This window comes from Pan paniscus, chromosome 1, assembly GCF_029289425.2.
Source record: "Pan paniscus chromosome 1, NHGRI_mPanPan1-v2.0_pri, whole genome shotgun sequence".
Classification (NCBI taxonomy): Eukaryota; Metazoa; Chordata; class Mammalia; order Primates; family Hominidae; genus Pan; species Pan paniscus.
In genome coordinates, this window is record NC_073249.2 from 170242491 (window position 1) to 170269473 (window position 26983).

General features: G+C 42.1%; 1 protein-coding gene across 3 annotated transcripts in view; it reads left to right on the forward strand.

Moving 5' to 3' along the window:
- PLPP3 (phospholipid phosphatase 3) overlaps window positions 1–26983 on the forward strand; it is a 150722-nt gene that overhangs the window by 60770 nt on the left and 62969 nt on the right. Inside the window, exon 3 of one of the 3 annotated variants that reach the window (XM_063601017.1) lies at window positions 5350–6071. In XM_063601017.1, the coding sequence (XP_063457087.1) occupies window positions 5933–6071 (139 nt within the window). In that variant the 5' untranslated portion in view covers window positions 5350–5932. Of the gene's footprint in view, window positions 1–5018; window positions 6072–22014; window positions 22152–26983 lie in introns of those variants that run through there. The other 2 variants (XM_003824211.6, XM_055092182.2) reach the window with 2 other exon arrangements.

Sequence of the window (26983 nt, forward strand, 5' to 3'; positions counted from 1 at the left end):
TAGCTAAGAAAAGATTACTACTGGTAAAAAGGTAAAAATGTTGACATGAATCCAAGACTGCTTTCCAGTACCACTACGATTTTGTGTTCTTAAAGCTCCCTTTTTGTAACAAAAAAACTGCTTGACAAATTATGAAGCCAAATGTGTTTCAGAGACACAAGGTGCAACAATGTTGTTCCCTTCCAAGCCTGTAAGAAATTACAAACAAAATACAACTTCCCCTCTGTCTTTTTACTAAAGACATGAAGCTAATTCTTCAGTCCCTCTAAGTTATTTGGTGAATTCACTGTTGAACAGCAGAAATTTCTGAGCACCTTTGAGTGTGAGACCTTGTGGGGTAAAGAAAAAAACCTTAGTTTAGAAATTAAGAGACCTGGATTCCAGTGGCTCTTCAGGAATCTCCTCACCACCAACTTTAATCAAATCTCCTATCTTTCCAAGATTCAATTTCCTTATTTCTAAAACAAGGATAATAATCTCCACCTTACCTATTCGGAAACAAGATCAGTGAATGTAAATAGCATTATAAACTGTAAGGGGTATAACTGTATTATAAATATTATAAACTGTAAAGCATTATACACTTCACCCTGCATGAGCTAATGTTAGAATCATTTTCATTTTACCTATGGGGAAAACCAGTTCTATCCAGTTAAGTGAGCTTGCCTCAGTTTTCTCATCTGTAAAATGGGACTAATGATAGCAACTCCACCTACTTCAGTGAGTTGTAAAGATAAAAATAAGATAATAGATGTGAAAGTGCTTTTAAAATGAAAGTACTTTCACTTGTACTCTCACAAGATTATTAGCTTAAGCAAATGGCTTTTCTTGGATTTCACAAACAATCCTGAAGAAAACAACATATAAGTAAATCGTTCAAGAAAATAAGTATTTTGAATTAATACTTTCTGAAACCTCAAGAAATTGCATATTTTAAAAAGACAGGAGTTGAGAGGCTGAAGATGTTATTTTATTTAGGGAAGGATGACTACAATTAAATGGTTATATTCAAGGTGGTACTTGATAAATGCTTTTTAAATAGCTGTATTTAAATGAGGTATTTTGTAGAAATAAAGTGTTCATTGAAAATATTAACATTCAACTTGCCAGACGCAGTGGTTCGTGCCTATAATCCCAGCACTTTGGGAGGCCAAGGTGGGCGGACCATTTGAGGCCAGGAGTTCAAGACTAGCCTGGCCAACATGGCGAAACCCCGTCTGTACTAAAAATACAAAAATTAGCCAGGCTTGGTGGCCATGCCTGTAATCCCAGCTGTGGCACGAGAATCGCTTGAACTCAGGAGGGCTGCAGTGAGCTGAGATCGCGCCACTGCACTCCAGCCCGGGTGACAGAGCAAGACTCTATCTCAAAGAAAAAACAAAATTAACATTCAACTAATATTTATTGATTGCCTATTGTGTACCAAGCATTTTCAAATGTATTATTTCATTTTATACTTTTAAACCCTCCTCACAACTACAGAAAATGTCAGCCCCATTTAAAAGTTGAGGAAACTGAGGTTCAGGGAGGTTATTCAGCTTGCCTCAGGTCAAACAGCAGAAACCCTTCTGCTAATCCCCTGCCCCTTCCTGCCTTTTCTCAGGAGTATTACTGTAGATGTTTCCATTCAGTCCTCTGGAAGCATTCGTGATACCAAATCCAACACTTATAGCAGCAAGCTAGCAATTTTTGTTTAGTAGAAACCAGAGGTGGAATATGAATATAACAGTTTGGAAGAATCTGGATAAACAGACTCTTCTTAGTCAAAATGTCTATGTCTTCTTAAGTTCATTTCAATGGCTTAAGAAACTTAGGCTCTTACTTTTTGACCATACAATTTTATATAAAAGGGACTCAGCTACTTTCCTCTTCAATATTTCTAGAGCCAATTCATACCTTTTCAAAACTAAAAATAATTAATTATTAAATATTGGGAGTCAAAAAGAGAGAGAAAGAAAATTATGAGGTAACGAGAGATCTTAGAAATGAAGGCCATTTAAATGTTGGGAGGTATCAGTTATGTAAGAATGATGTGCTGTTGTTGTCACACACAATAAGTCAATCTTAAAAAGGCATTTATCCCTGCTGATGTTATAGTTTTTATACAGACCAATTTAATGAACTGGATGTCATTTTGATGTGTGAATTTTGGTAAGTTTGTTTGCCAGAAATTCTAATTACTTAATTACCTTGAAATGACACCATTCTAAATTATCAAGTCTGTTTTGTTGCAATTTATTTGCTGGTAAGATTATTCAACTTTAGGGTTTAAGGCAAAGAGGCCTTCAAGTTTATATGTCTGGTTAGCTGCTTTATTTCCCATTATCTAAAGAAATATGTTGACACTATATTTTATTACTTGTTCAAATCAGTTTTATAATAACAAGTATTTGTAGCGGTCCTTTGAAGAGTTACCCAAATATAATACCTGTTTGCATAGAACTACATACATCAATTAACACTATGATCTTTTAGTTATGGAAAAATAGCCCACAGAGCCTTATAAATGGAAATATAAAAGTCTTATTTAAACATCCATTTATTATCCCTTTTATCTGCTTTTGGAATAACAGGCTTTTTGAGACAGAGTCTCCCTCTGTTGCTCAGACTGGAGTGCAGTGGCATGATCTGGGCTCACTGCAACATCCACCTGCCCAGTTCAAGCAATTCTCGTGTCTCAGCCTCAGGGAGTAGCTGGGACTATGGGTCTGTACCACCACACCAGTATTTTTAGTAGAGATGGGGTTTCACCATGTTGGCCAGGCTGATCTTGGAGTCCTGGCCTCAAGCCATCTGCCTGTCTTGGCCTCCCAAAGAGCTACGATTATAGGCGTGAGCCACTGCGCCCAGCCAGTCTGACTTTTAAAAATATGTGTATTCTTAAATTAATAAAAGTCATTTCACAGATAAGGAAAAGCAGACAGGAAACATACAGGGAGGTACCTATAAAATTCATGTAGTTACTATTTCTTTCTTTGACTTAGGATTTCACCATTATTTATTGTGGTATTAAGGTCAAGGCTCTCGCCTCATGGAGCTAACAATGTTTGAGGGACAAATTATGACCACTTGCAAGTAAGACAAGCCACTATATTCCACTGCACATGACCCTGTCTTATTATTTCACTTTGCAGGTAATTTCATGATTTGCAAAGTGAAGTAATCAGATAGGGCCGTGTCCAGTGGAATAAGACCTTGAGTAGATACTCAAGGTCTTTTAGAGCTCCAAGGAGGGAAAGATCAGAGAGGCCTGCAGTTTCAAGAAAGCTTGCTTTTAGATTGGAATTCCAAAAGCATGGTTTGATGACTAAGAATTTCAAAGATGACTATAATTACAAAGACAATTGAGTAGGCAAAGACCCTGGAATCCTGAATTCCTCTTAGAATGTCAATAATTATGAACCTGGCCTTGTTTTGTTTCCACTCTTTTAACTTTTCAAGAGAAGGTGTTTCTCAAGAAAAAGCTATCTCAAGCATCTGCCTTCTGAACTACCCTGGCTTTTACCTGTGCTATTTGAATTGAGAGTGCTGTGTGTGATTTGCAGTTGGATGCTTCAGCTCCAAAACTTCTTGGGAGAGTCAGATCTTCTTGCTTCCAGAAGATAGCAATGTTGTCTTTCTTTGCAAGCCCCACTTACTAACCGGTCCTAACTTGAGCTTAATTCAGTACACAGCAAATCCCGTGCTAGGTACTAGAGAGATGCCGCGGCGCTGATAACCTACACAATTTGCTAGTCTTTACCATCTGTAACACCAAATCAGGCTGAGATAGGCTCATGCCTGTAATCCTAGCACTTTGGGAGGCCGAGGCAGGCGATCATGACGTCAGGAATTTGAGACCAGCCTGACCAACATGGTGAAGCCCCATCTCTACTAAAAATACAAAAATAGCCGTGTGTGGTGGCACGAGCCTGTAGTCTCAGCTACTCAGGAGGCTGAGGCAAGAGAATCCCTTGAATCCGGGAGGCGGAGATTGCAGTGAGCCAAGATTGAGGCACTGCACTCCAGCCTGGGCGATAGAGTGAGACGCCATCTCGGGGGGAAAAAATAGTTATAAGCAAAGAGTTGACAGTGAAGTTAATTCTGTGCAGGAATGAAGAAAGTACTCAGAGAGGGGGTGACATTTCAGAGGATACTAAAGCAAGAGAAGCATTTCCCTAACTAGAGGAGGAAAGGGTATGCATTATAGGCAGAGCGTGCAGGAGAGCAGGGGTGTGGAGTGTGAAAGCATTGTACCAGAAAGGGCAATTGTACCAGAAAGGGTTGATGGTGGCTGCATATAAAGTTATCAAAACCCAAAACAAGTCAGTGTAAGAAAGAACATGATTCATATAATGTATCAAAAAGCTACAAATATTTCCATTTCTGAATGCACACAAAGAACCACCTGGAAAAAACATCCATTTATTGTCCACTGTGCCCAGGTCCATGCTAGGCACTATAGAAGATACAAGGGAAGGCCCTTGCCCAGGAAATGTTTATTCTCTATCTGGAAAAAAGATTAACTCACATAAAATAATTAAAAATAAGATGCCAGCCTCTAAGGAAAAATGTTAGATTGTCTGAAACTCAAGCAGAGAGCATTTTGGCTGCCCTGGAATTCCCCATAGTAGTAGAATTACCCTTGGGGCCAAGAGAGGGGTTGCCTGAGACTCCTTCACCCAGAAAAAAGGTAATTGCTAACCCTCACAGAGCACTTCCTATGTACTGGGCACTGTTCTAGGAGCTTATACGGATTAACAAATTAAGTCTTCACAACCACCGTATATGAAAAGGAACAGTTATCTCTAGTTACATACGGGGAAACTGAGGCACGGAGTCACAGGATTGAAATCCAGGAGATGTGGTTCCACAGTCGTGCAGTCTTTTTCATTTTAGTATTCTCAAAATCTAGCGTAGTACCCGGTGTTGGATGTTAAGATCTTAAACAAACAAACAACTCGTTTTCCTTAAAAATTATATTTTCAGGGTAATACAATTCAAGTCACAATAAAGACCTGAAAGCCTCAGGTTTGTAGGTGAGGAAAAATGCATTTTAGCTGTACAGCCCTAACTTTTACTTGACCCAAGGCCAGCAAGAAAACGTTTCTTTTTATTTATATATATTTTTTCTTTGGTGACAATTTGGTGTTTCTGAACGCTAGGGGCTCCCGGTTTCTCTGGTTTGAGAGTAACTTTTCCTTTTAGGACTTTTTTTTTTTTTTTTTTTGAAGGGGGTGGGGGAAAATGTGGCCTTAATTATCCTACGTCTTAGGCAGCTTAAGGAAGGGGCTGTGCTTTCGGAATCCCATCCGAGCCAAGTAAGGAGGTCCCTCTCTCTCTCTCCCCCCACGTCTTCTCTTTTTAAAGGACCTCGTGAAATAAAAGTGCAGAAAACAAACCCAGGCGATCACAGCAGCAGCCGCCGCGGCAGCAGCACCAACAGCAGGAGGAGCAGGAGGAGCCGGAGGAGGAGGAGGAGGAGGAGGAGGAGGAGGAGGAGGCAAAGTTAGAGTTGGGGCTGGCGCTCCGGAGTTGCTGGGCTCAGCGCAGCTCCCATTCATTAAGGAACCAGCTGCGGAGGAAGGTGGCCGAGCGCCCGCGCTGCCCACTCGCTCGCTCGCGCACTCAGACGCGCGCCAGAACAGCGCGCCCCAAGCTGCGCAGCTCTGCAAAAGTTTCTGCTCGGGATCTGGCTCTCTTCCCCTTGGACTTTCGAACGATTTAGGGTTGAGAGAGGAAAGCAGAGGCGCGCAGGAGGAGCAGAAAACACCACCTTCTGCAGCTGGAGGCAGGCAGCCCCGGCTACACTCTAGCCGCCGCGCCCGGAGCCGGGGCCGACCCGCCACTATCCGCAGCAGCCTCGGCCAGGAGGCGACCCGGGCGCCTGGGTGTGTGGCTGCTGTTGCGGGACGTCTTCGCGGGGCGGGAGGCTCGCGCCGCAGCCAGCGCCATGCAAAACTACAAGTACGACAAAGCGATCGTCCCGGAGAGCAAGAACGGCGGCAGCCCGGCGCTCAACAACAACCCGAGGAGGAGCGGCAGCAAGCGGGTGCTGCTCATCTGCCTCGACCTCTTCTGCCTCTTCATGGGTGAGCCCAGCCCCGCTGTCCCTCGGCCCCTCGGCCCCTCGTCCCTCGGCGCGCGTCCCAGCCCAGTCCGGGGCCGCGCAGCGCCGCGCCGCGCCGTCAGCTCCGGGGGGCCCCCGCAGCCTTCCTGGGGAGCCTTCGCGCCGCCCAGGCCCGAAGCCCCCGCCCTCCCCGATCCCACCGACTTCTTGGCCTGTACTTGAGTGGGTCTGGGCGTGCTTAAGCGTTCGTGGGCAACTGTTAAACCAGCTCAGTAAAAGTCGTCTCCACGTTGGAAGCCCGGGCGGAATCCCGCGGAAGGTGTGGGTTCGTCCTTTTAGCGTAGGGGAAGTTGGTTGAGCCGTGCTCTAGAGCCAGCGTATAGCTAGCTGGTCGCCCTCCATCCGAGTGAAATGGATCGCCCCGAGAGTCGGGCTCCTGCCTGGAGCCGAGCTGCCTTCCCGGCGGCTGTATGTAAACATCCAGCCCTTCCGCCTTTGCTGCCCAGGCTCGCCAGACTGGCTAGCCGGCCTTTTCACTTGCTTCTCTCCTGTAGGTGCTTTCCCCGGGCTTGGTGCTGGGCACGGCTTCAGCAATCACTTGAGTGCCTACTGTGTGCCAGGTGGTAGGCGGCTTCACGGGCATCAGTTTTAGCTCGCCCACTCTCTGACTCGGTGCAGCAGGGGTGATGAGCCCCATTTCCCTGATGGGCACATTGAGGCACTGGGAAAGCCAGCTGCGATCTTGTTTGGGGACCACAAATTTAATTGCGCCCCCAGAAAGTTGAGGCGATGGTCCACTTCTGTTTTCCAAAGTCGTTGGAAGCCACAGCTGGAAGAGCGGTGGGAGTTAAAGGAATTGGAGTGGGAGGGTGAGGAGGATTTATGAACTCGGTAGGGGAGGGAGAAAGCGCTTCACACGAATGAACAGGACTTCCAAGGTTGAAGTCAGCCTAGGATTTTTTTTTTTTAAAGCGAATCATGGTGTAATGGAAAACGCACAGTACTTGTCATCAGAACACTGCCACTCTTGCCACTTGCTGGGTGTGCCACTTAACTGCCTCATGGGCCTCAGTTTCCTCAGCAGTTGAATGAGTGGGTTGAAGTAGATGCTCTCCAAGGCCCCTTCCCGCATTAAGAACTCGGATTTGGTCCAGAAGCTGTTCTGCCAACTCTGCTAACTGAAGAAACATCTGTGTTCCCAATTCAGTTCCCTTAAAATACAGCTCCTGCACAGACTTAAGTCCCCTTTGAAATGGATTTGTCCATGCAGATTTTGCAGACCAGAGACTTCTTAGGCTAGAGTTATACCTCCCTGGTATTCATGACTCTTTCTGTAGCACTGTCCTTACTGTGCAGTGTCCTCTTGATGGTCCATAGTAAAGAAAGATAGGATTCTTAGAGTTTAAAAATAAGAACGGCCCCCTTCAGGTAAGAAGAGACAGCTGAAGGTATAATTGTGCTCTGTGGAAGGGTGGAGGGGTGGAAAGGAAGAAAAGTCACTGTAGTTCAGGTGGCACATCCCATTTCCACATCTCTCAACATTAATTCAACATTAAGATGCTATGTAAAGGAATTGTCACTGGGGGGCCTACCTTCCTGAAGGCAGCTGGCTTATTATCATGCACAGTGGGACAGATTACTACTTAAAGTCTTATAATCAAGCTGTTGAATTTTTAAAAGACCCTCCCTGGTCCCAGGGGAGTACAAGGAAGCACTAAACACATGGAAGCTGTTTGCTGTAAACTTGCCTGGAACTCCCTGTGTTTACTCAGTGTGTTTTGTTGGTGGCAGGGTAAGCTCTTTCTTAGAGTGCCTGTGCAGGATACCCTCCTACCTCCTACTTTGTGATTAAGAAAGCAGAGCTGGAACATGCTTGACAGCCTTTGTACAATTTCCTTTCCACCCTTGTGATTTTAGAAGGCAGTCCCAAGAGATGGTGTCTTATGAAAGTGAAAAGGAAAGAGATGTAAAGGAATTTGCAAAAAGACACAACCATCAGCTATAGTTTAGCCAGGGATGTAAAAACCCAAGCTACTCTGTTGTACATTGGAGGTGTAAAAAAGGTGTGTGCACATGCACGTTTCAGTTCTTCATTTGCCCCACTATCCCCCGTCCCCCCAAAGCTAATATTCTAACCTGTTTATTATATTTATTCACTGTTGGTCTTATGTTTGAACAAAATGATTTTGTTTATCTCCAAAAAGCAATAAGGTGTCAGGACCATGTATTTTGTTATAGAGGCACATAGCTACTTGTTTTAAGGGGTGCTTTGCCATTAAAACCATGGCAACATTTTCAAAGTGACTTATTGATCAATGTTTCCCGTGAGCACAGGCCAATTACAATATCACTAATTAAATGTCTCTCAAACACCTTTAACAGGAAAAATTCTTTGTAAGAGAAATATTTAGGTGAGATATTTATGCAGGAGAACTCTATTTGGCTTCCAAAAGAAAAATTAATAGCACAACATGTGATTTTAATATTCCGCACACCACAGTCCTAAAAAAAATTGTTTCCACTTTTTGCCTAAGACCGTCAGTATAATTTAATTTTTATATAGTTTATTGATCATACGGTCTGGATTACAGGGCACTAATATATTAAGAAGAGAGACAGTTTTCTGTTTATTCTCTCACAGGAATATGTACGAAACTTCATCTAGTATCTGGAAAAAATAAAAGCTGATGTGCTATGTCAGTGTTATGTAAGTGGAAATATGCAAGTAGTTTAACTTGTTTCACATACCTTTTTAGAACGTTAAATTCTTGGTGAAAAAGCAGAAGTCTACTCTTGTTTGAAAGCCAAGACAATCTGGTGTCAAATAACACCAGTGGGAGTTTACCTTTCATTGGACAGCTATCTTTACCGATTAATTGCTTTTAAATACAGTTATGAATCTTTGCGTGATAGTTTTCCTGAAATTGATTTTGTTTTCCTTTTAATTAAGTAATATTTATCACCTCCTGGTTTTTGTACATTGATTGTGGTGTATGGGGTTACAGAAGAGTGACAGACGATTCCCAGGTAAGAAGGGAGGAACAATTATTGTCTTTTTAAGCTCTGTTAGTCTCTTTTTTATATAAATTCATATATGCACGCTTTAATGCAACCCCTATGAATAAATTATCTCCATTTTATAAACCAGAAACCATGTCTCAGAAAAGGGAAGGATAGACTAACACTGAAGTCGATTTGAATTGATCCCCAATTCTCAGTTTAGCATGAGTGGAGTCCTTTCCCCACCTGAAGAATCTTGAAATTCAGGTTCTTATCAGAAAATTCTGAAGCTCGGTTTGCAGAAAGTTCTGCCTGTCCCGATTTCCCAGTTACCCATTTGCACCAAAGCAGAAAAATAAAGTTGGTCCCAGTCTTCCAGTCAGTGATACAGAATTTGGGTGGTCAGCAACCGTGCTATTTAATTTGGTTGCTCCACCACGTTTTTGGATGTTTTTTGATTTCCAACTAAATGGTTGAGCTAAAATTCTAGAACTGGTTCTATATATGGGATACATAGAGTCATCATTTATTATTATTTACTTTAAATAGTGAGAGAGGGGCAGCATGGTATAGTGAAAAAAAGACACTTAGAGTCAGAAGCTTCAGGTTCCAGGTTGGCCAGTGCCACTATCGAGTTGCATTGTGTGGATGAGTTGGTTTTCTGTGTGTCTCAGTTTTTTTCCACCTGCAAAATGACTGTGTGGGATTATGTCTATTATTGCCATTAAACATGCGGTGACCGATTTCTAGTAGAGGCTTGACATTAGAGACTTGACATATGCTGAATGTCTACCCTATGCATCTACTCTGCTGAGCTCTTCATTATATATTAGCTCTGTGAATCATCACAAACTAGAGACAGTCATTATAGTCTTGTACTGCCACTGTACTGTACAGCTTTGGAAAAATTCATTTAAATTTTCTGAGTCTCAGTTTCTTTACCATTGCGAAAAAGGGAAGGAACTAGACCATCTTTCAGTGTCCTTCTAGCTGTAACAATTTTATAAGTCTAGGCTGGTAGATATTGTGATGTAGAAACCTACCCACTGCCCCTCTTAGACCATTTGTCATTAATTGAATTGTTATATATGTATGACCAAAGAATTAATGTTGAAAATTAGCTTAAGTTGGTGTTAATTCTGGAGGGGAGGTAAGCACTGCTTTTACTAAGGTTAAGGCAATACGTTGAGAAACTGACTAGATTTTTCCTACGCCAGATGTGTCCTTTCACCTGCTTCCTGAAATTTACATATTTTCATTAATCAACCGGTAAATTGCCTAGCCAACCATCCTTCGTAGACTAAAATAAAGAAAAGAGCCTCGTTGGGTGCAGTGGCTTACTCCTGTAATCCCAGCACTTTGGGAGGCAGAGGCAGGAGGATTACTTGAGCTAAGGAGTTCGAGATCAGCTTGGGCAATATAGTGAGACCTTGTCTCTACAAAAAAATCAAAAATTAACCGGGCTCGGTGGTGCAAACCTGTAGCTGTAGCCCAGCTTCTTGGGAGGCTGAGGCAGGAGGATACCTTGAGACTAGGAGTTGGAGGCTGCAGTGAGCCATGATTGTGTCACTGCACTCCAGCCTAGGATCATTTAGTAGGTAAGCCCTGTTGACTTTTCTAATATGGTTAAAAGCTTTTATTCACTGTCCATAATGGTTAGGGTTTTTTTTTTTTTGAGACAGAGTCTTCTCTGTCACCCAGGCTGGAGTGCAATGGCGTGATCTTGGCTCGCTGCAACCTCTGCCTCCCAGATTCAAGCGATTCTCCTGCCTCAGCCTCCTGAGTAGCTGGGACTACAGGCACGTGCCACCATGCTTAGCTAATTTTTTGTATTTTAGTAGAGACAGGGTTTCACTATGTTAGCCAAGATGGTCTCGATCTCCAGACTTTGTGATCTGCCCGCTTCAGCCTCCCAAAGTGCTGGGATTACAGGTGTGAGCCACCGTGCCAGGCCCCTTTTCTGCTTTTAACCCTTTTGATTACCTGTCAATTTTAGATTCTTCCTTTACCCTTTCCTGTGCAGTTGTTTGGGCTAGAAAGCCCAGTTGGTCATAGCGTGATGCTAATGAGACCATAGTCAAGGGCTTCTTCCCTGTGTAGGCAGTTATATTTATGGAGAAACCCTGTCCTGTGTGTCAGTTCAATCCAGTACACGTTATGTGAGGAGTAATACTTTGTTTTGGGGTTGCCTATTACACCAGTATTTCATAAACTCACCTAACATGGGGCCTATCTGGTATGAAATACAGATTCTTGGACTCTTCTCCAGGATATTCAGATTCAGCTGGCTTTGAGCCAGGACCTGGGATTCTGTGTTTTATAAACGCTGCCGGTGATTCTTATCAGGCCAATTTTAGAATCACTATGTTGTTTAACAGCTGATATCTTAAGGGCAATTTAATTATGTAGTGGGCTTTTTGTCCCTGCACTGAATGTTCTGGCATTTTCTGCATTGTTAGGTTGTCTGTACTTTTTTTGTTTGTTTGTTTGTGACCAGTGCACCTGTCTTTTTCAGTAAAGATAATCAAGTTTGCAAGAATTCTTCCGAATGGAAAATTACCCCGGATGCAGACCTGAAGGTGTCCTGTGTCTTTCAGTGCAAAGACTTGGTGTTGTTTCTAATGCCAAGAGGCTAAAATCTTTATGTATTTTCTGGTTGTAAACCGAACTCTATGTAATTGAAGTTGCCAGCCATGTGACCCCTTTGGATAAATGAGGTGTTAATTTTAAATATTTTCTTTTGAGATATTGAAGTTTGTGCATGAGTGCAAGGTGAAGCAGGAATAAATTAGATTCCTAAATAGAGCCTTTAGAAGATAAAATAAGCTTGGCAAAGTAGTGTAGAAACAATACAAGCTTTGAATTTCCCCAAATCTGTGTTTGAATCCTGACATAAAGCTAACAGCCACCTTTTGCCAGCATGTAATTTTGGGCAAAAATTATTTAACCTCCTCCAGGCTTCAGTTTCCTCATCTGTGAAATAAGCAAACCTGGTAATACTTGTTTGTTGTGAAACCCAGGTGAGATAATGAAACTGAAAGCATTTTGAAAAGTTCAAAATCACGTTATCATTATCAGGTAGGAATGAAGTTGCTATTGTTCTTCATAGAGTCGAATTTTCATTTTCCTCCCAGTTTTCTTACTCCTCAATGGTTCTATAAAATCCTCTTATTTCTTGGCAGCAAAGTTGCCTCAACTGTATTAAGGAAAAAGATTCTGAGAAGAATCCCAAGAAAACACCAAGCAGAGTGGACACAAATGTTTTCCATTAGCTAAAGAAAAGCAGTGGCAGGTTTCCTGACCCTTTCTGGGAAAGTCAAAGTGCAGGAACCTCAATAGGCTTTGGTGGTTGCATTCTTCCCCTTTGAAAGGGAGAAGGCCATATTATCTTGAGAGAAAGACAGATATGCCTTAGGAAGGGTGGGAGAGAATTTAGACACGTGGTCTGTTTTAGGGTCAACTCTCACTTGGGTCATTCGTGTCATTCAACAGCCCAGAGGAAAACCAAACTAAAAGAACAGCAAGGCCAGGCGTGGTGGCTCACACCTGTAATCCTAGCACTTTGGGAGGCTGAGGCAGGTGGATCACCTGAGGTCAGAATTTCGAGACTAGCCTGGTCAACATGGTGAAACCCCGTCTCTACTAAAAATACAAAAATTAGCCGGGCATGGTGGTGTGTGCCTGTAATCCCAGCTACTCTGGAGGCTGAGGCAGGAGAATTGCTGGAACCCAGTTGGCAGAGGCTGCAGTGAGCCAAGATCACGCCACTGCACTCCAGGCTGGGTGATAGAGCGAGACTCTGTCTCAAAAAAAAAAAAGAACAGAAATGATTGGAAATGATCGAAATGCTGGTCATCTAGGGGACCCTCTGTATTTGCTGAGGAAGGAAGGTACTGAGCTAGGCTACCATATTTATTATACAGGCCAATCATGTGGTATAGAGACGATCCCTTTTATAGAAGAGGGAACTGTAGCTCAGAGATGTTAAGTAACTTGCACAAGGGTACCCAGCTAGAAAGCAGTCACCAACTTTTCCAGAGCTCTTGTCAGGTTACCTTGCTGCCCCACTTTTTAATTTGCAATTAATTGATTGCAATTAATGCAATCAAAGCAGTCTTTTTCATTTCTTTCCATTTTATTTATTTTGGTCTTAAGGATATTATTGGGCAGTGGAGTAGACAGAGTAATATGTAAATAATTGCAAAACAGCTTAAAGCTTGATGAATAAGCTTCTCTGTAGACATAATAAAGAGAATACCATTGGAGCAATTCCTCATTGCCTAGATTCATGGAATCTTTAGAATTTGGAAGTACCTTGGAGATTTCATTATCAACGATACCAAGGTCATTTTTTAATGTCAGTTAGAAAAATAGGCCTTTTTGAGCTGGGGAAGGGAGAGAGGTGTGAGGGGAATAGCACGGGCTTTGGAGTCAGACTGGAGTTTGCTCACTATTATTGGCCATAGAAGCTTAAGCAAGTTTACTTGATCTCTGTGATGCCTCATAAATCCTCATTTACGAAATGAGATTCTGTGTGCACTGTGACGTGGTGGGGACATGCCTAGTACAGTGCCTGGTGCATAGAGACACTCAAGAGGTAGTTGCTGCAGTCATTATCATCACCACATCCTAGTCAATGCCCTTGGTTCACAAATGGGAACTAGAGGTCTTGGTTGGTTAGTAATTGTCCAGTGATAGTGAAAGAGGAGGACCTAGAACCAAGGTCTTGCCTTTCTACCATTCTGCTTTTCGGATGTGGACTTGTTGGTTTGAAATTTGATATTATTCATGAGGAGAGTTCCCTGGAGAGCTCTCTCTCTTGCATGCGTCAGTAGAAAAAGGAACAAGACAAACAGGTTTAACTTTTAATCCATATCAGTGGATGTTAGCTGAGTGAAGCCAAAGATACGTGGGACAAATGTGAAGGGCTAGGCAGTGTTTTGAAATATTACTTTTCTTCAAACTGGTATTTTTTCAGGAAAGTACTTATTACCAAGATCACTGCTGAATGATTTGAGCTGGAACAGGTGCCACCTTTTTCAAATGATGTATCTCAGGGGAGAAAAAAGAGACTCCATGTTTTCAAAGTTTTTGCTTTTTATTATTTATTTATTTATTTTTGCTTTTTAAAAGCCTCTCAACAAACTCTCCTTATTCCCATGTGACTGAGGATGAAACAGTCTCAGATTAAACAGACTTCTCAAGGTCACGCATTGTCAGTGCCAACATTCAAAAGAAGGCTAGGTCAGGTTCTTGAACATCCTTGTGAAACTATTCTTACCTTAAGTCTGGGTTAAATTATAAATTATGATCTGCATTTAAATTCCCAAATTTAAAACAAACCAAACAAAACAACGCACTTCAGACTCTTTTGGAAACCTTTGAAAGGAACTTGATTTCTGTGTGCTTTGAAAGTATATATTGCAATCAAGGTATTGGTGGTAAGTGTGTTTTTGAGGTTTGTCACAAATTAACAAAATTATATGCCTAAAGAGTTTTGCAGAGAAATGCAAATCATTGTAAGCGCCTTGTCATAATAAGTAGTGTGCTTTGGTTCCTGTTTATGTATCCCTAAAACACATAATACACTATTACATTGACACGAAGGAAGCCATTCTCATTGATGGTTTCTTTATATCTGGCCCCCAAATTAGTTTGTGGTATCAATCAGTATAATTTCTAGAGAGCCTATTAAGCCTATGTTTGTACCTGTCTTTCAGGTATAAGCCTTGTCTTCTGCAGATGATTCTTGAGCACCTACTATATGCCAGGCCCCAGGGTTTCCATGGCCTTAAGGAATTCCCAGGCTGGTGAAAGTGGAACAGGCTTTTGCCTAATGACGAACACTATATAAGTGATGACTTTGGAGCCTTGAGGGAGGGCCTACTCTAGCAGCACAGTGAAGAGTGATGAAGCTTGCCTGAGGGTGTGGAGCTGGGTCTTGCAAGATGAATAATAGCTCACAAGCCAGGAAGGGGGAGAAGGTATTGCAGCAGAGTGAAGCACAGGTGCTGAGACTTGGAAGCAGGGACGTATTTGGGAAGAGTGAGTAGCTGGAGGCTGGAATGTCAATATTGTGTGTTTGCACTGTGCGGGGGTGGAAAGGAGGACATTGGAGATGAGGCTGGAGAGATAGGTTAGAGCTAGATTATGAAAGGGGACTGGGTATGGCAGGCAGCTAAGGAATTTGAGTTTTATTTTGGTGAACCAGGAGAGCAAATGAAGTTTTCTTTTTGTTTTTCTTTTTATTTTTATCTTGGAAGATTTCATAGAGAAACCTACTACCTAGGAGTGAAATTGCTGGGTCCTATGGTAACTCCACATTTACCTTTTTGAGGAACTGCCAAACTGTTTTTCATAGTGGCTGCACCATTTTAGAAATATCTAAAGGCGGCTGGGTGCAGTGGCTCACACCTGTAATCCCAGCACTTTGGGAGGACGAGGCGGGCAGATCACGAGGTCAGGAGTTTGAGACCAGCCTGGCCAACATAGTGAAACCCCGTCTCTAACAAAAATACAAAAAATTAGCCAGGTGTGGTGGCAGGCGCCTGTAATCCCAGCTAATCAGGAGGCTGAGGCAGGAGAATCACTTGAACCTGGGAGGCAGAGGTTGCAGTGAGCTGAGAGAGCCATTGCACTCCAGCCCGGGTGACAGTGCGAGACTACATCTCAAAAAAACAAAAATAAAAACAAAAAACTAAAGGCTAGTTACAGTATGTAAGAAAAATACAATAGTTTTATAAAAGACCTTTGGAATGAACATATTCATGAGAAGATTGGAGGAGGGAATTAATTTAATCTTATTTGGGTTTGGGAGAGATGACTGGATTTGAGGGTAGGCAAATGAGAGGCAGAGGAGCTAAAGACCAGTGGGGTGGCAAGTGCAAGCTGAACCGAGGGTATTGTGGTGGGAGCAGAGAGGGCTGGATAAGAAAGACATGACAGGGCCGGGTGCGGTGGCTCACGCCTGTAATCCCAGCACTTTGGGAGGCCGAGTCGGGTGGATCACAAGGTCAGGAGTTCAAGACCAGCCTGGCCAAGATGGTGAAACCCCATCTCTACTAAAAATACAAAAAAATTAGCCAGGCATGGTGGTGGGCACCTGTAGTCCCAGCCACTCGGGAGGCTGAGGCAGAGAATTGCTTGAACCCGGGAGGTGGAGGTTGCAGTAAGCCGAGATCATGCCACTGCACTCCAGCCTGGGCGACAGAGCGAGACTCGTCTCAAAAAGAAAAAAAAAGAAAGACATGACAGGTACTTCCTGAACTCCAGGTTGGGAGCCTCTGAACTATGGTGAGGCCACTCCTTCCAGAAACACTTTAAATGCAGGATTTATAGGAGATTTATGAAATCTATTAGTAAATGCTTTTTTATGTGCATAGCCTTATTATGAAGACGAGGCTGTGAGTTATATTCTTTTGTTGTTGTTCTGGACTTTTTAAGTTTCTCAAATGCCCCTTAAAATAAGTGGGCTATAAATCCTCTTGGCTTAGAGAAAGGGTTTTTCCTGGGTTGCAATGGTATTTTTTTCAAAGAGCTTTATTGAGATATTCACATACTATGCAATTCCTTTCTTTAAAGCACACGATTCATTGGTTTTTAGTATCTTTTCTTTTTTTTTGGTTTTTAGTATCTTCACGGTTAGGTAACTATCGCCACAACCAATTTTAGAACATTTCATCACTGCAAAAAGAAACGATACCCACTACCAGTCACTCCCTATTTTTCCTCCACCTTCCCACATCTTATGGCAACCACGAATCCAATTTCTTTCTCCATAGATTTGCCTGTTCTGAATATTTCATGTAAGTATAATCATATAATATGTAGTCTTTCGTGACTGGCTTCTTCCGCTTGGCGTACTGTTTTTAAGGTTCATTCATATTGCAGCCTGTATCCTTCATTTCTTTTTATTGTCAAATAATATTCCATTATGTAGATATAACACATTTCATTTTTACCTTCACCACTTGATGAACATTTGGGTGATTTCCACTTTTTGGCCATTATGAATAGTGCTGCTATGAATATCCATATAAATGCTTTCAGTTCTCTTGGGTCTGTATACCTAGGAGTGGAATTCCTGGATCACATAGTAACTCCATGTTTACCTTTTTGAGGAACTGCCAAACTGTTTTCCGTTGAGGCTGCATCATTTTAGAAATACCTTAAGATTGGGCTGGGTGCTGTGGCTCACGCCTGTAATCCCAGCACTTTGGGAGGCCGAGGCGGGTGGATCACGAGGTCAGGAGATTGAGACCATCCTGGCTAACACAGTGAAACCCCGTCTCTACTAAAAATACAAAAAATTAGCCAGGCTTGGTGGCGTGTGCCTGTAGTCCCAGCTACGTGGGAGGCTGAGGCAGGAGAATGGCGTGAACCCGGGAGGCAGAGCTTGCAGTGAGCCGAGATCGCGCCACTGCACTCCAGCCTGGGTGACAGAGCGAGACTCCGTCTCAAAAAAAAAAAAAAAAAAAAAAAAAGAAATACCTTAAGATTAATGCAAACATGTAAGGGAAACAATGCCAGAATTTTCCTGAAGATTTGGAATTAACATATTCATAAAACCACTAAAGCGTCACTTTGTTTTTAGAGGGATTTTTCACAAAGAAACACGTTTTGAATCAGTTTAGTGGTGCCACTGGGTTTAAGATGAGTGAACAGAGAACAATAAGCTGACTGGGAAATCGATGCTGGGTGGTCAGCTAGACCCGCTCACCCACTGAGTAGCACTTCCACAAAGCAGGCTGTGACTGTGACGTACAGGCTCTTGTCTCAGCAGAACAAAGAATGGATCTTCAGAGTACTTTGAAAACAGTTAAACATGCAAATAGTAAAACCTATATATCCCTGGGATCTGCTTTACAATATTTTAAAGGCATGAAATAGAAACCCATCTATTTTCAGTTTCTGATGAGGCTGATTTTTCACCCTTTTCCCCACCTCTGGATATATGGCTGCGTATCTGTAGTTGTCATCTTAGGAACTAAAATTACCATGTATCTTTTAGACTCATGTGCTGGATGCCAAGAAATATTAAAGAATATAAGACACAAATACAAATCCTGAATAATGAGTTGAGCTATAAATGCACTAAAAAATCAAGTTGTAAGTATGTGAAAATTGAACCTCAAATATTACAAAAGGGTGAGGAAAAGGGATCCCCATTTATTGTTAGGTGCTTCACATGATCTCTCACTTAACCTTTTTAATAACAGAATAAGGGAAATGTGTAAAACCTGGTTTTGCAGCTCAGAGACGGCAAATGATTTGCCCAAGTTCTTACAGCTGATATGTATCGGGGCTGGAATTTGGACTCAAGCTTGACTAAATAATGACGATTGCTGACATTTATTGAGTGCTAGCTAGGTACCTCTCACCAGGTTAAGCAGCGTGTGTACATTCTCTTATTTAATCCTCCCAATGAGCCTATAAAGTACTTGTTACTATTGTCTCCATTTTACAGAACGGAGGTAAGAGAGGTTAAAAATAACTTACCAAAGGTGGTGCAGTGAGTGAGTTTGAGAGGTGGGGTCAGACGTCTGCCTGGTGAGGTCATTCTTAACTACTAGGCCCTACTGCCTATATTCTCCACGTGTTTCTGAATCCCACGCTTTTCTCCACTACTCCATGCTGGCTTTCGCATTGGCAACCCCTGAAGCGTCGTCCAAAATGAGTTGGACTAGTGGTTCTCTGGAACTGTGAAGGTCTGTTAGGTCAATCATGGGGCATCCTCTGCTATTTTCAGTACTTCAGAAATATCTAGGCATACTGAACTTTAACCAGTGATTAACTTGTCAAGCCTAACTCACAGCATCAGCCTCTGCCTAGACTAGTCAAAGTGTCAGCATGCTGTGTTTGTGATGTGAATGACTGCTGTCAGTTCACTCTGGTCTTATTTATTTCTGCTAATCATGAGATGAGACACTTTTTGTGCTTGGATTAGCAAAAATAAACGATGTGAAATATAGTTTACTTGGTAAGTACAGATGTCTTCTAGATGTGTCATAGAGGGGCAAGAATTAACTATGAGGGATTTTTGTTGCTGAAAAGGCTGGACACCCTAGAATGGACCATCAGCTCTAAATTTTGAGGTAAGGAAGACCACTGGGTCCTGGATCCTATAGAAGGCTTTCTAAAGAAAGGAGGGGCTTTAGGCCAGGCGCAGTGGCTCACACCTGTAATCCCAGCACTTTGGGAGGCTGAGGCGGGCAGATCACCTGAGGTCAGGAGTTCGAGACCAACCTGGCCAACATGGTGAAACCCTGTCTCTAATAAAAATACAAAAATTAGCCGGGTGCGGTTGCGGGTGCCTGTAATCCCAGCTACTCGGGAGGCTGAGGCAGGAGAATCGCTTGAGCCTGGGAGGCAGAGGTTGCAGTGAGCCGAGACTGTGCCACTGCACTCCAGTCTGGGCAACAGAGGGAGACTCTGTATCATTTAAAAAAAAAAAGAAGGGACTTTAGGCCTTTTATCATTCACATCAGGCAGTGGTAATGGGTCACTCTGTTTGTGACCCTTTTTGTGCCTTAGGCTCGAGCTACTGTCCTTGTGGTTTGGTGTAACCTTTAAGTCACATTGAAAGATTTTGAGCTTCTCTGGTTAGTGGCTGCGGATGCAGCTCCTTCATTAAATGCAGTACATGGAACTTCTACCAGTAGCCTCTTCCCCACAAATGACCCACATTGTTGTAAAGTTAGCAACCACTGACAGGAAGTGGCAGAATGCGTCTCAGCCACACAGCAGATTTCATTAGACACTCTCCCAGAGTAGCTGTTTGGGTCAATTTGGCCTCAGTAGGTTTATAGAGAAGAATGGCCTAATCCATTATTTCTCATTGTTACATTTGTCTTGCTGTCATCTTAGCCTTAATGGATGTTTTGATTAGAAGCACAGTGTCTTCCTTGGAAGCAAGTGCACATATGATCAGAGAGAGGAACTTCCAGCAAGCTGAGATTTTAAAAATATTTCCAAAGTTGAATACCAACTTACTGGAGAATCTTTTGTTTATTGGGTTTGTCATTTAAATCTGTCTGGAGAGTAGTAGCAGCTCCAGTGACACCGCAGGAGGGATTTTGGGCTGCACTCACCTTTGTGACTGATTGCTTTGAAAGGTCAGCTCTATAGATGTTATATGAAAGCAGAATTCCTAGGGACTGGCTGGGAAATTAAAATATACTTCTTGAGTCAAAGCATTCAAAATACAGGGCTTTCAATTCGAGGGGAATAATAAGCTGTCTTGATTTTAGGTTTAATTTTCCTAAGGCTATTAATGGAGTTGAGGGACCTTTACTTATGATTTTGCCATAAATTTGTTGTTGCAGTTGTGCTTGCCCTAGCTGTGAAATCCAAGGATTTATTATTAATTAATAATCCCTTTTACTGAACAATTCTACCAAATGATAACGTTTGCATCTGAGAGTTTGAATTTATATATTCTTTCTTGCCTCAATTAATTTTTCTCATTGTAGATCTCCAGTTACCTAGCCCCTCAAAGCAAACAAAACATCAGTACCACCACATGCAAAATGTCATTGTTCACATGTCAGTTGGAACAAAGCTGGGAAACTAACCTTTTTGAGCATTGACAGTATAGTCAGACACATCCACGAATCTCATCAAATCATACAAGCCTGAAGGGGAGGTATTCCTCTAACTGGTTTTATAGATGAGACAGTCGTTGTGCAGAGAGATTGAGGGGCTTGCTCAGGGTCTTGGGACTAGAAAATGGTGGAGCTTGTAGGCTATGACCCAACCAACACCTATGCTCTTTCCTCCAAGAATTAAGATTGCAATTTGAATTTTCACTATTAGTTTCAATAATGAGCATATGAAGAAAGCAAGCAAGTCAGAAAATTTAAAAATGAAATTATCACACCTTGTAAAGTGTTCAGATTTGACTTGAAGTTTAAAGTCTTTTGTCCATTTCAGTATGTCCTGTTTCTTTGTAAATCCGTAGAGGATAGACGTGAACTCCAAACCTTTACACTGGAAGGGAGAGGCATGAACTTTACTGAATACTTAATATGTGGCAGGCAGTGAGCTAGGGGCTTTTCATACGTTATTAACTCACTTGGATTTCACAACAACACTATGAAGGTGGAGGTTGAAGTTCATTCTGTTTTTCTCAGAACTTGGTCAGCAATGTCTATAGCAATCCTCATTGATGGGTTGGTGACACACTGTTAATAATTCAGCTAATCAGTAGCAGAGGTCATTTACTAACATTTCAGGGAAAATGCTCTGCTAGAATCTGCTTTGAGCTGGTCACTTGGGCCATCTATCCACTTTTACTGAAAATATATCAGAGAGAATCTCAGTTCCAGTTCTGTAGAGCCTTAGAAGAAAAGGTCAGGAGCCATGGTAGGAGAATACTTGGCCAATTTTCTATAGAAATGGAATATCTTTTCTGCAGAGAGACAGCAATATCAGATTGTATTGTTAATTCTTCTTATCAGTCTTCTCCAAAGGTGTTAAAAAGCCAGGGAAATGAAACATTTTGAGTGAAGGGGCCTGCACTTTGGAAAACGCTCCGTGTATTTCCCAGGCTATTGTAGGGCCCCTATTCAGTTGGGATTTGAATGGTGGTGTGATTAGCATGAAAGCAAGTGTATAAAGTAGGTCTTTTCTCCCTTTCCTAAGAGAAGTTTTGTGGCATTTCTTTTTCTGACAGAGTTGGCATGAAGCTTTGACAAACACAGACCCATGGAAAAGTTAAATAGGAATTAGAGTCGGTCCATTTTGTACAGATCCTACACACTTAGAATGCAGAGCAGGAAAGCAGCTGGCAAGAGGCCCCTCAAACCATAGGAATCATAGCAAGGGCTCTTCCTCCACTGTGGACCAAGGATGAATAGGAAACACCCACAAGACCAATGGGAAAGTATATCCTGGGCTGTTGATCATTTTCTGTATTACCAGAAAATGACAGATAAGCATATGCCTGTGAGTCCACTGCCTATCTTATCTCTCTCCCAGTATTTGTGGAGATAAATACAAAGTGCTGAGGGAAAGTCTAAGAAATATAAGAGGTGGAACCTGCCCTAAGGAAGAAGGTGACAAGATGAGAAGATGGACACACAGATGGAAAAACCATGGCCAGGTGTCGTGAGCTGATAATTAAATGAAATTTTAAAAATATAGAGTCTAAGAGATAGCTTGATGCTGATCTTGCCTCCAGTCTCAGCTTTGCTGTATTAGCTGAGTGACCTTGGGCAAATGTTTTCTATTTTGTGAATGATAAAATGGGGATGATGATTTGTTCCCTGCCTACCTCACAGAGCTTTTGAGACCAAATGGTATAGTATCCCACAGGTATAGAAAAATATTTTGCAACTGCAAGCTCTTGTTTGTACAATGAATATTTTTTGTTGTTGTTTCTGAATTTGCTCTCTCTTCTCCATTCTTCCTTTTTCGACTGCATTTTAGGCAAATGCTATCATTTACCCAGATCTGAAAAAATGTCTTTACAGATTTTATTTCTAGGTTGATAGTCTCTCCTCCCCCATGTATTCTTTATGCAGTGAGTCTACAGGGTCATTTGTTACTACTACAATCCCGATCACATAGGCCTGTCTCTTCAGAACAGGACTTTCTGACCCCTTGTTGACTACAGAATCCATTTCTCAGCATATTTGAGACTCTTCAGAATCTAACCCTAACCAAACCTTTCAATTTCTTGCTTCTCATCCCCATTACCCCACTCTCTCCCAACCCCTTCACACCCTTCTCCCAGACATCTCCACTCTGGGGCTTTTCCAGGTCCTTTTCTACCATGCCATTCTTTCTCTTTGCTTGGTATGTGCTACTTACTTCCTTTTTTTTTTTTTTTTTTTTTTTTGTGAAACGGAGTCTTGCTTTGTCACTTAGGCTGGAGTACAATGGTACGATCTTGGCTCACTGCAACCTCCACCTCCCAGGTTCAAGTGATTCTCCTGCCTCAGCCTTCCGAGTAGCTGGGATTACAGGCGTGTGCTACCATGCCCGGCTAATTTTTTTATTTTTAGTAAGGGCAGGGTTTCACCATGTTGCCCAGGCTGGTCTTGAACTCCTGACCTCAGGTGATTCACCCGCCTTGGCCTCCCAGAGTGCTGGGATTGCCGGCGTGAGCCACCGTGCTCAGCCAAAAAAGAAGCTACTTACCTCTTGATAGTCACTTCAAATCCTGCCTGCCTCCTCTCTGAAATCTCTTCTAAATAGATTTTGAACTCCTTGTACATAATAGGTGCTGAAAAATTTTCATTGAAAAAAAGTATATAAAGATATTTTAGAAAATATAAACAAGAAGTAAAAAGAAAAATAAAAATTTTGTTGCCTATAATACCACAATCCTGAGGTAGCCACTGGTACAGTTTATCTTTTCTATAAATAGCTGAATTATTATTAAGTATAATTATAAAGCTAAACACTGGGTGCTTAAGGCCTGCTTCCTGTAAGTCAGTGTGATGAAATGGAAAAATCCTTTACTTGCTAGAGTTTGCAGCGGTCAATAATAAAGTATTAACTAACCTGAGAGAATTGAGAATATGTAACTAACCTAAGAACAGCTAGGTATTTTACATTCAGTTTTGCATTCATGTAGTATTTTGAACTTGTTTAACAAACAAAATTTGTGCTAACCATGATAGCTTCTATTAAAAAAAAAAAATTCTAACCTACCCTAAAAGCTAGGGCTGTATTTAGAAGGCATTACTTTTTTCATCCTCCTCTCTTGCCTTAAAGAGGGCTCTGGGCCGGGTGCAGTGGCTCACGCCTGTAATCCCAGCACTTTGGGAGGCTGAGGCGGGCGGATCACAAGGTCAGGAGATCAAGACCATCCTGACTAACACGGTGAAACCCCATCTCTACTAAAAATACAAAAAAAAAAAAAAAAAAATTACCCGGGCATGGTGGCAGGCGCCTGTAATCCCAGCTACTTGGGAGGCTGAGGCAGGAGAATGGTGTGAACCCTGGAGGTGGAGCTTGCAGTGGGCCAAGATCAGGCCACTGCACTCCAGCCTGGGCGACAGAGGAGGACTCTGTCTCAAAAAAAAAGGACTCTGAATGGGGAGAGGAAAACCCCCTGAAGGGAAAACATAGGCAAGGTGGGAGACAAGGAATCTGAGTTTACATCTTAACTTTGTTACTAACTGCTATGGTCTGAATGTCTGTGTTCCGCCAAAATTCATATCCTGAAACCTAATCACCAAGGTGATGGAAGGTGGGGGGGCTTTAAGAGGTAATTAGGTCATGAGGGCAGAGTGCTCGTGAATGGGATTAGTGCCCTTATAAAACAGGCCTGAGGGAGCTTTTTAGCCCCTCTGCCCTTCCATCACGTGAGAACACAGCTAGAAGGGGCCATCTTTGAAATAGAAAGCAAGTCCTCACCAGACACTGAATCTACCAGCACATACTTTCAGTGATGCTGAGATTATTCCATGGAGGCAGTTCTAATTGTTCAAAAGGTTATGTTGATATAAAATCAACCTTCCCATAATTTTAACCCAGCATCAGCTATGTTTGGTACAGTTTTGGTAATTAGTAGCATTAATAATAGTATCTATCAATTTTATAATTAAAAGCACCTGAACAATTTTATAATTAAAAGCACCTGAATAAATGATGGTGATGAGTCATTTCCACAAATATGCATTGAGCACCTTTAATGCACCAGGTTCTGTGCTGGGTGTCGAGGTCTAATGATGAATGGGGAGAGGTTTCAGTCCTTGAATCTTCTGGAGTAGATGTTGGGCAGGTGCAGTTGTAGAAATACAATGTATACTCTGTATAGAGGTAGCCGAGTTGAAGGGATTATTAACACTATGTTTGAGGGGCTCTGGGGGAAGGCTTCTGAAAGTGGTTACATCACGGTTGTTTGGACAGGCAAAGTAGCAGAATGCTTTTAGGCACCATTGTCAAGGAAGGGACTGCACTGAAGAATTCCCTTTAGCAGAATGGTTTATTTGCCTCAGCTCTGCCCGGTACCAGTGACCATCCTTTAGAATAATCTTAGAATACAGGAGATGAAGGGGACAAGCATCAAAAGTTCTTCCTTCCTCATCCCCATTTTCCAGATGGGAAAACCAGGCTCAGAGAAATTAACTGTCTTGGAAAATGAGTAAAATATAGAGAAAACAAAACTCTTACCTTGTGCAGGTTCAAGTTCAAATCCAGTAAATACCATAGTTTAAAGCATCCCTTTACACAATGGATTTGGTTATTTTGCAAAACAGATATTAGCCCCATGTGTCAGTAATCTACAGTCATTTGTACCTTAACATAAAATGCCAAAGCACAGTAATATATTCTTAGTGTAAAAAAAAAAAAAAAAAATTCAAGGCTGGGGGTGGTGGCTCACACCTGTAATCCCAGCATTTTGGGAGGCCGAGGTGGGAGGATCACTTGAGCTCAGGAGTTCAAGACCAGCCTGGGCAACATAGTGAGACCTAGTCTCTTAAAAAAAAAATTAACCATATGATTATGTTTAAAAGGAATAGCCCCTTGCTTACTGTTCCTCTAAATTCCACTCCCCAGAGGCATCTATTGTTAACAGTTTTTGGTTCTGCTATCCTTATTTTGAATGCACAGGTATTCTCATTGATAACTACCTTTATCCATATTAGTCTCCTTGCTTCCTGGAAGCAACACACAGAAATCTGTATTCCAGCCTTTGTTTATGCTCTTTCCTCTGCTAATGCACCCGCTCCTTCTTCTCTGCCTATACGAAGAGTTTCCATTCTTTAAGCTGGGTTCTGCTCACCCTACCCCCTCACTACTCCAACCTGAGGTAATTTCACCTCCTAATCTCAAGCCATTCCAGCTCTGGCACTAGTTAGTGACCTTAAACAAGTCACTTGAACTCTGTTGGTTTAAATTTTCTTCCCTAAATAATGAGGCAGTTGAATTAAATGGTCTTTCAGAACTGCAGAGGTCATCAAGTATAAAAGACTCTAGGACAGTGCCTGACAGTTGGAGGTCTTGACTGTGTTGAATTAAACCTGTCACAAGGTACAAATAGGAGGAGAGGTGAAGAGATTCACCACCATGAGTTACCACAATTTTAACCCAGAATCAAAGTTTTGAAGTTTAGGAGACATTGGAACACAGTGGAAAGAGGATATGTCTTAGGGCCAGACAGTTCTGGGTTCCGATCCTGGCCCCATCACTTGGTAGCTTATAACCTGGATCAAGTGTTGTAGTAAACTTCAGATTCCTCACCTGTAAAATGGAGACAATGATTTCTACTTTACAGGTGTCCGGAGAGAAAAAAATACCTCACAGACAGTGGGCTCTTTGACATGAATATACCCTGACCCTTAAGTGTTTAGAAACTGTTATCTGTCATAAATAATTGGCAAGCTTTGGAACAAATAAATGCATAAGAGAGTGCTACCTGGGTTTATAAAATGTGTAAGTACAAAGTATGGATTAGACATAGTTTATCTGATCTTTGAAAAGTTACCTTGGAGTCCTGCCAGAGAATCATATGGCAGCTGCACAGATGGAGCTACCTTTCCATTTGTGCTTACTAAAGCGTGTGTTTTCCAGTTGGGAAGGAAGATGCTGGAAATTTGTCTTTAATGCATTCCAGTGTTGGGAGATGAAACTTACCTGAGAGATTGAGCAGAGCTTATTAACCAATATCATTTCAAGTTGATTAAAACTATCATCTTAATTAAATACCAGAGAACAAGAAGTTCTCAGTCTTCTGGTAGCAATGAAAGACCAAAGAGTCAATCTGAAGTTGTTTTTGCAACTCTTAAAATAATACTCCCTCTCCTCCCTCCCGTGAAAAGAGTTTCTTAGCTATAGACATGCCCTCACATTGAGGTTTCTGAAAGCTGTTAAGGACCACAAACCTGCTGGCAAAGCCTTCTGCTGCCAAGGCATCAGAGTTCTCAAAAGCAAGGGGGTTCAAGCTCAGGATACGCTGATTTGGAAAGAGAGCCCAAACAA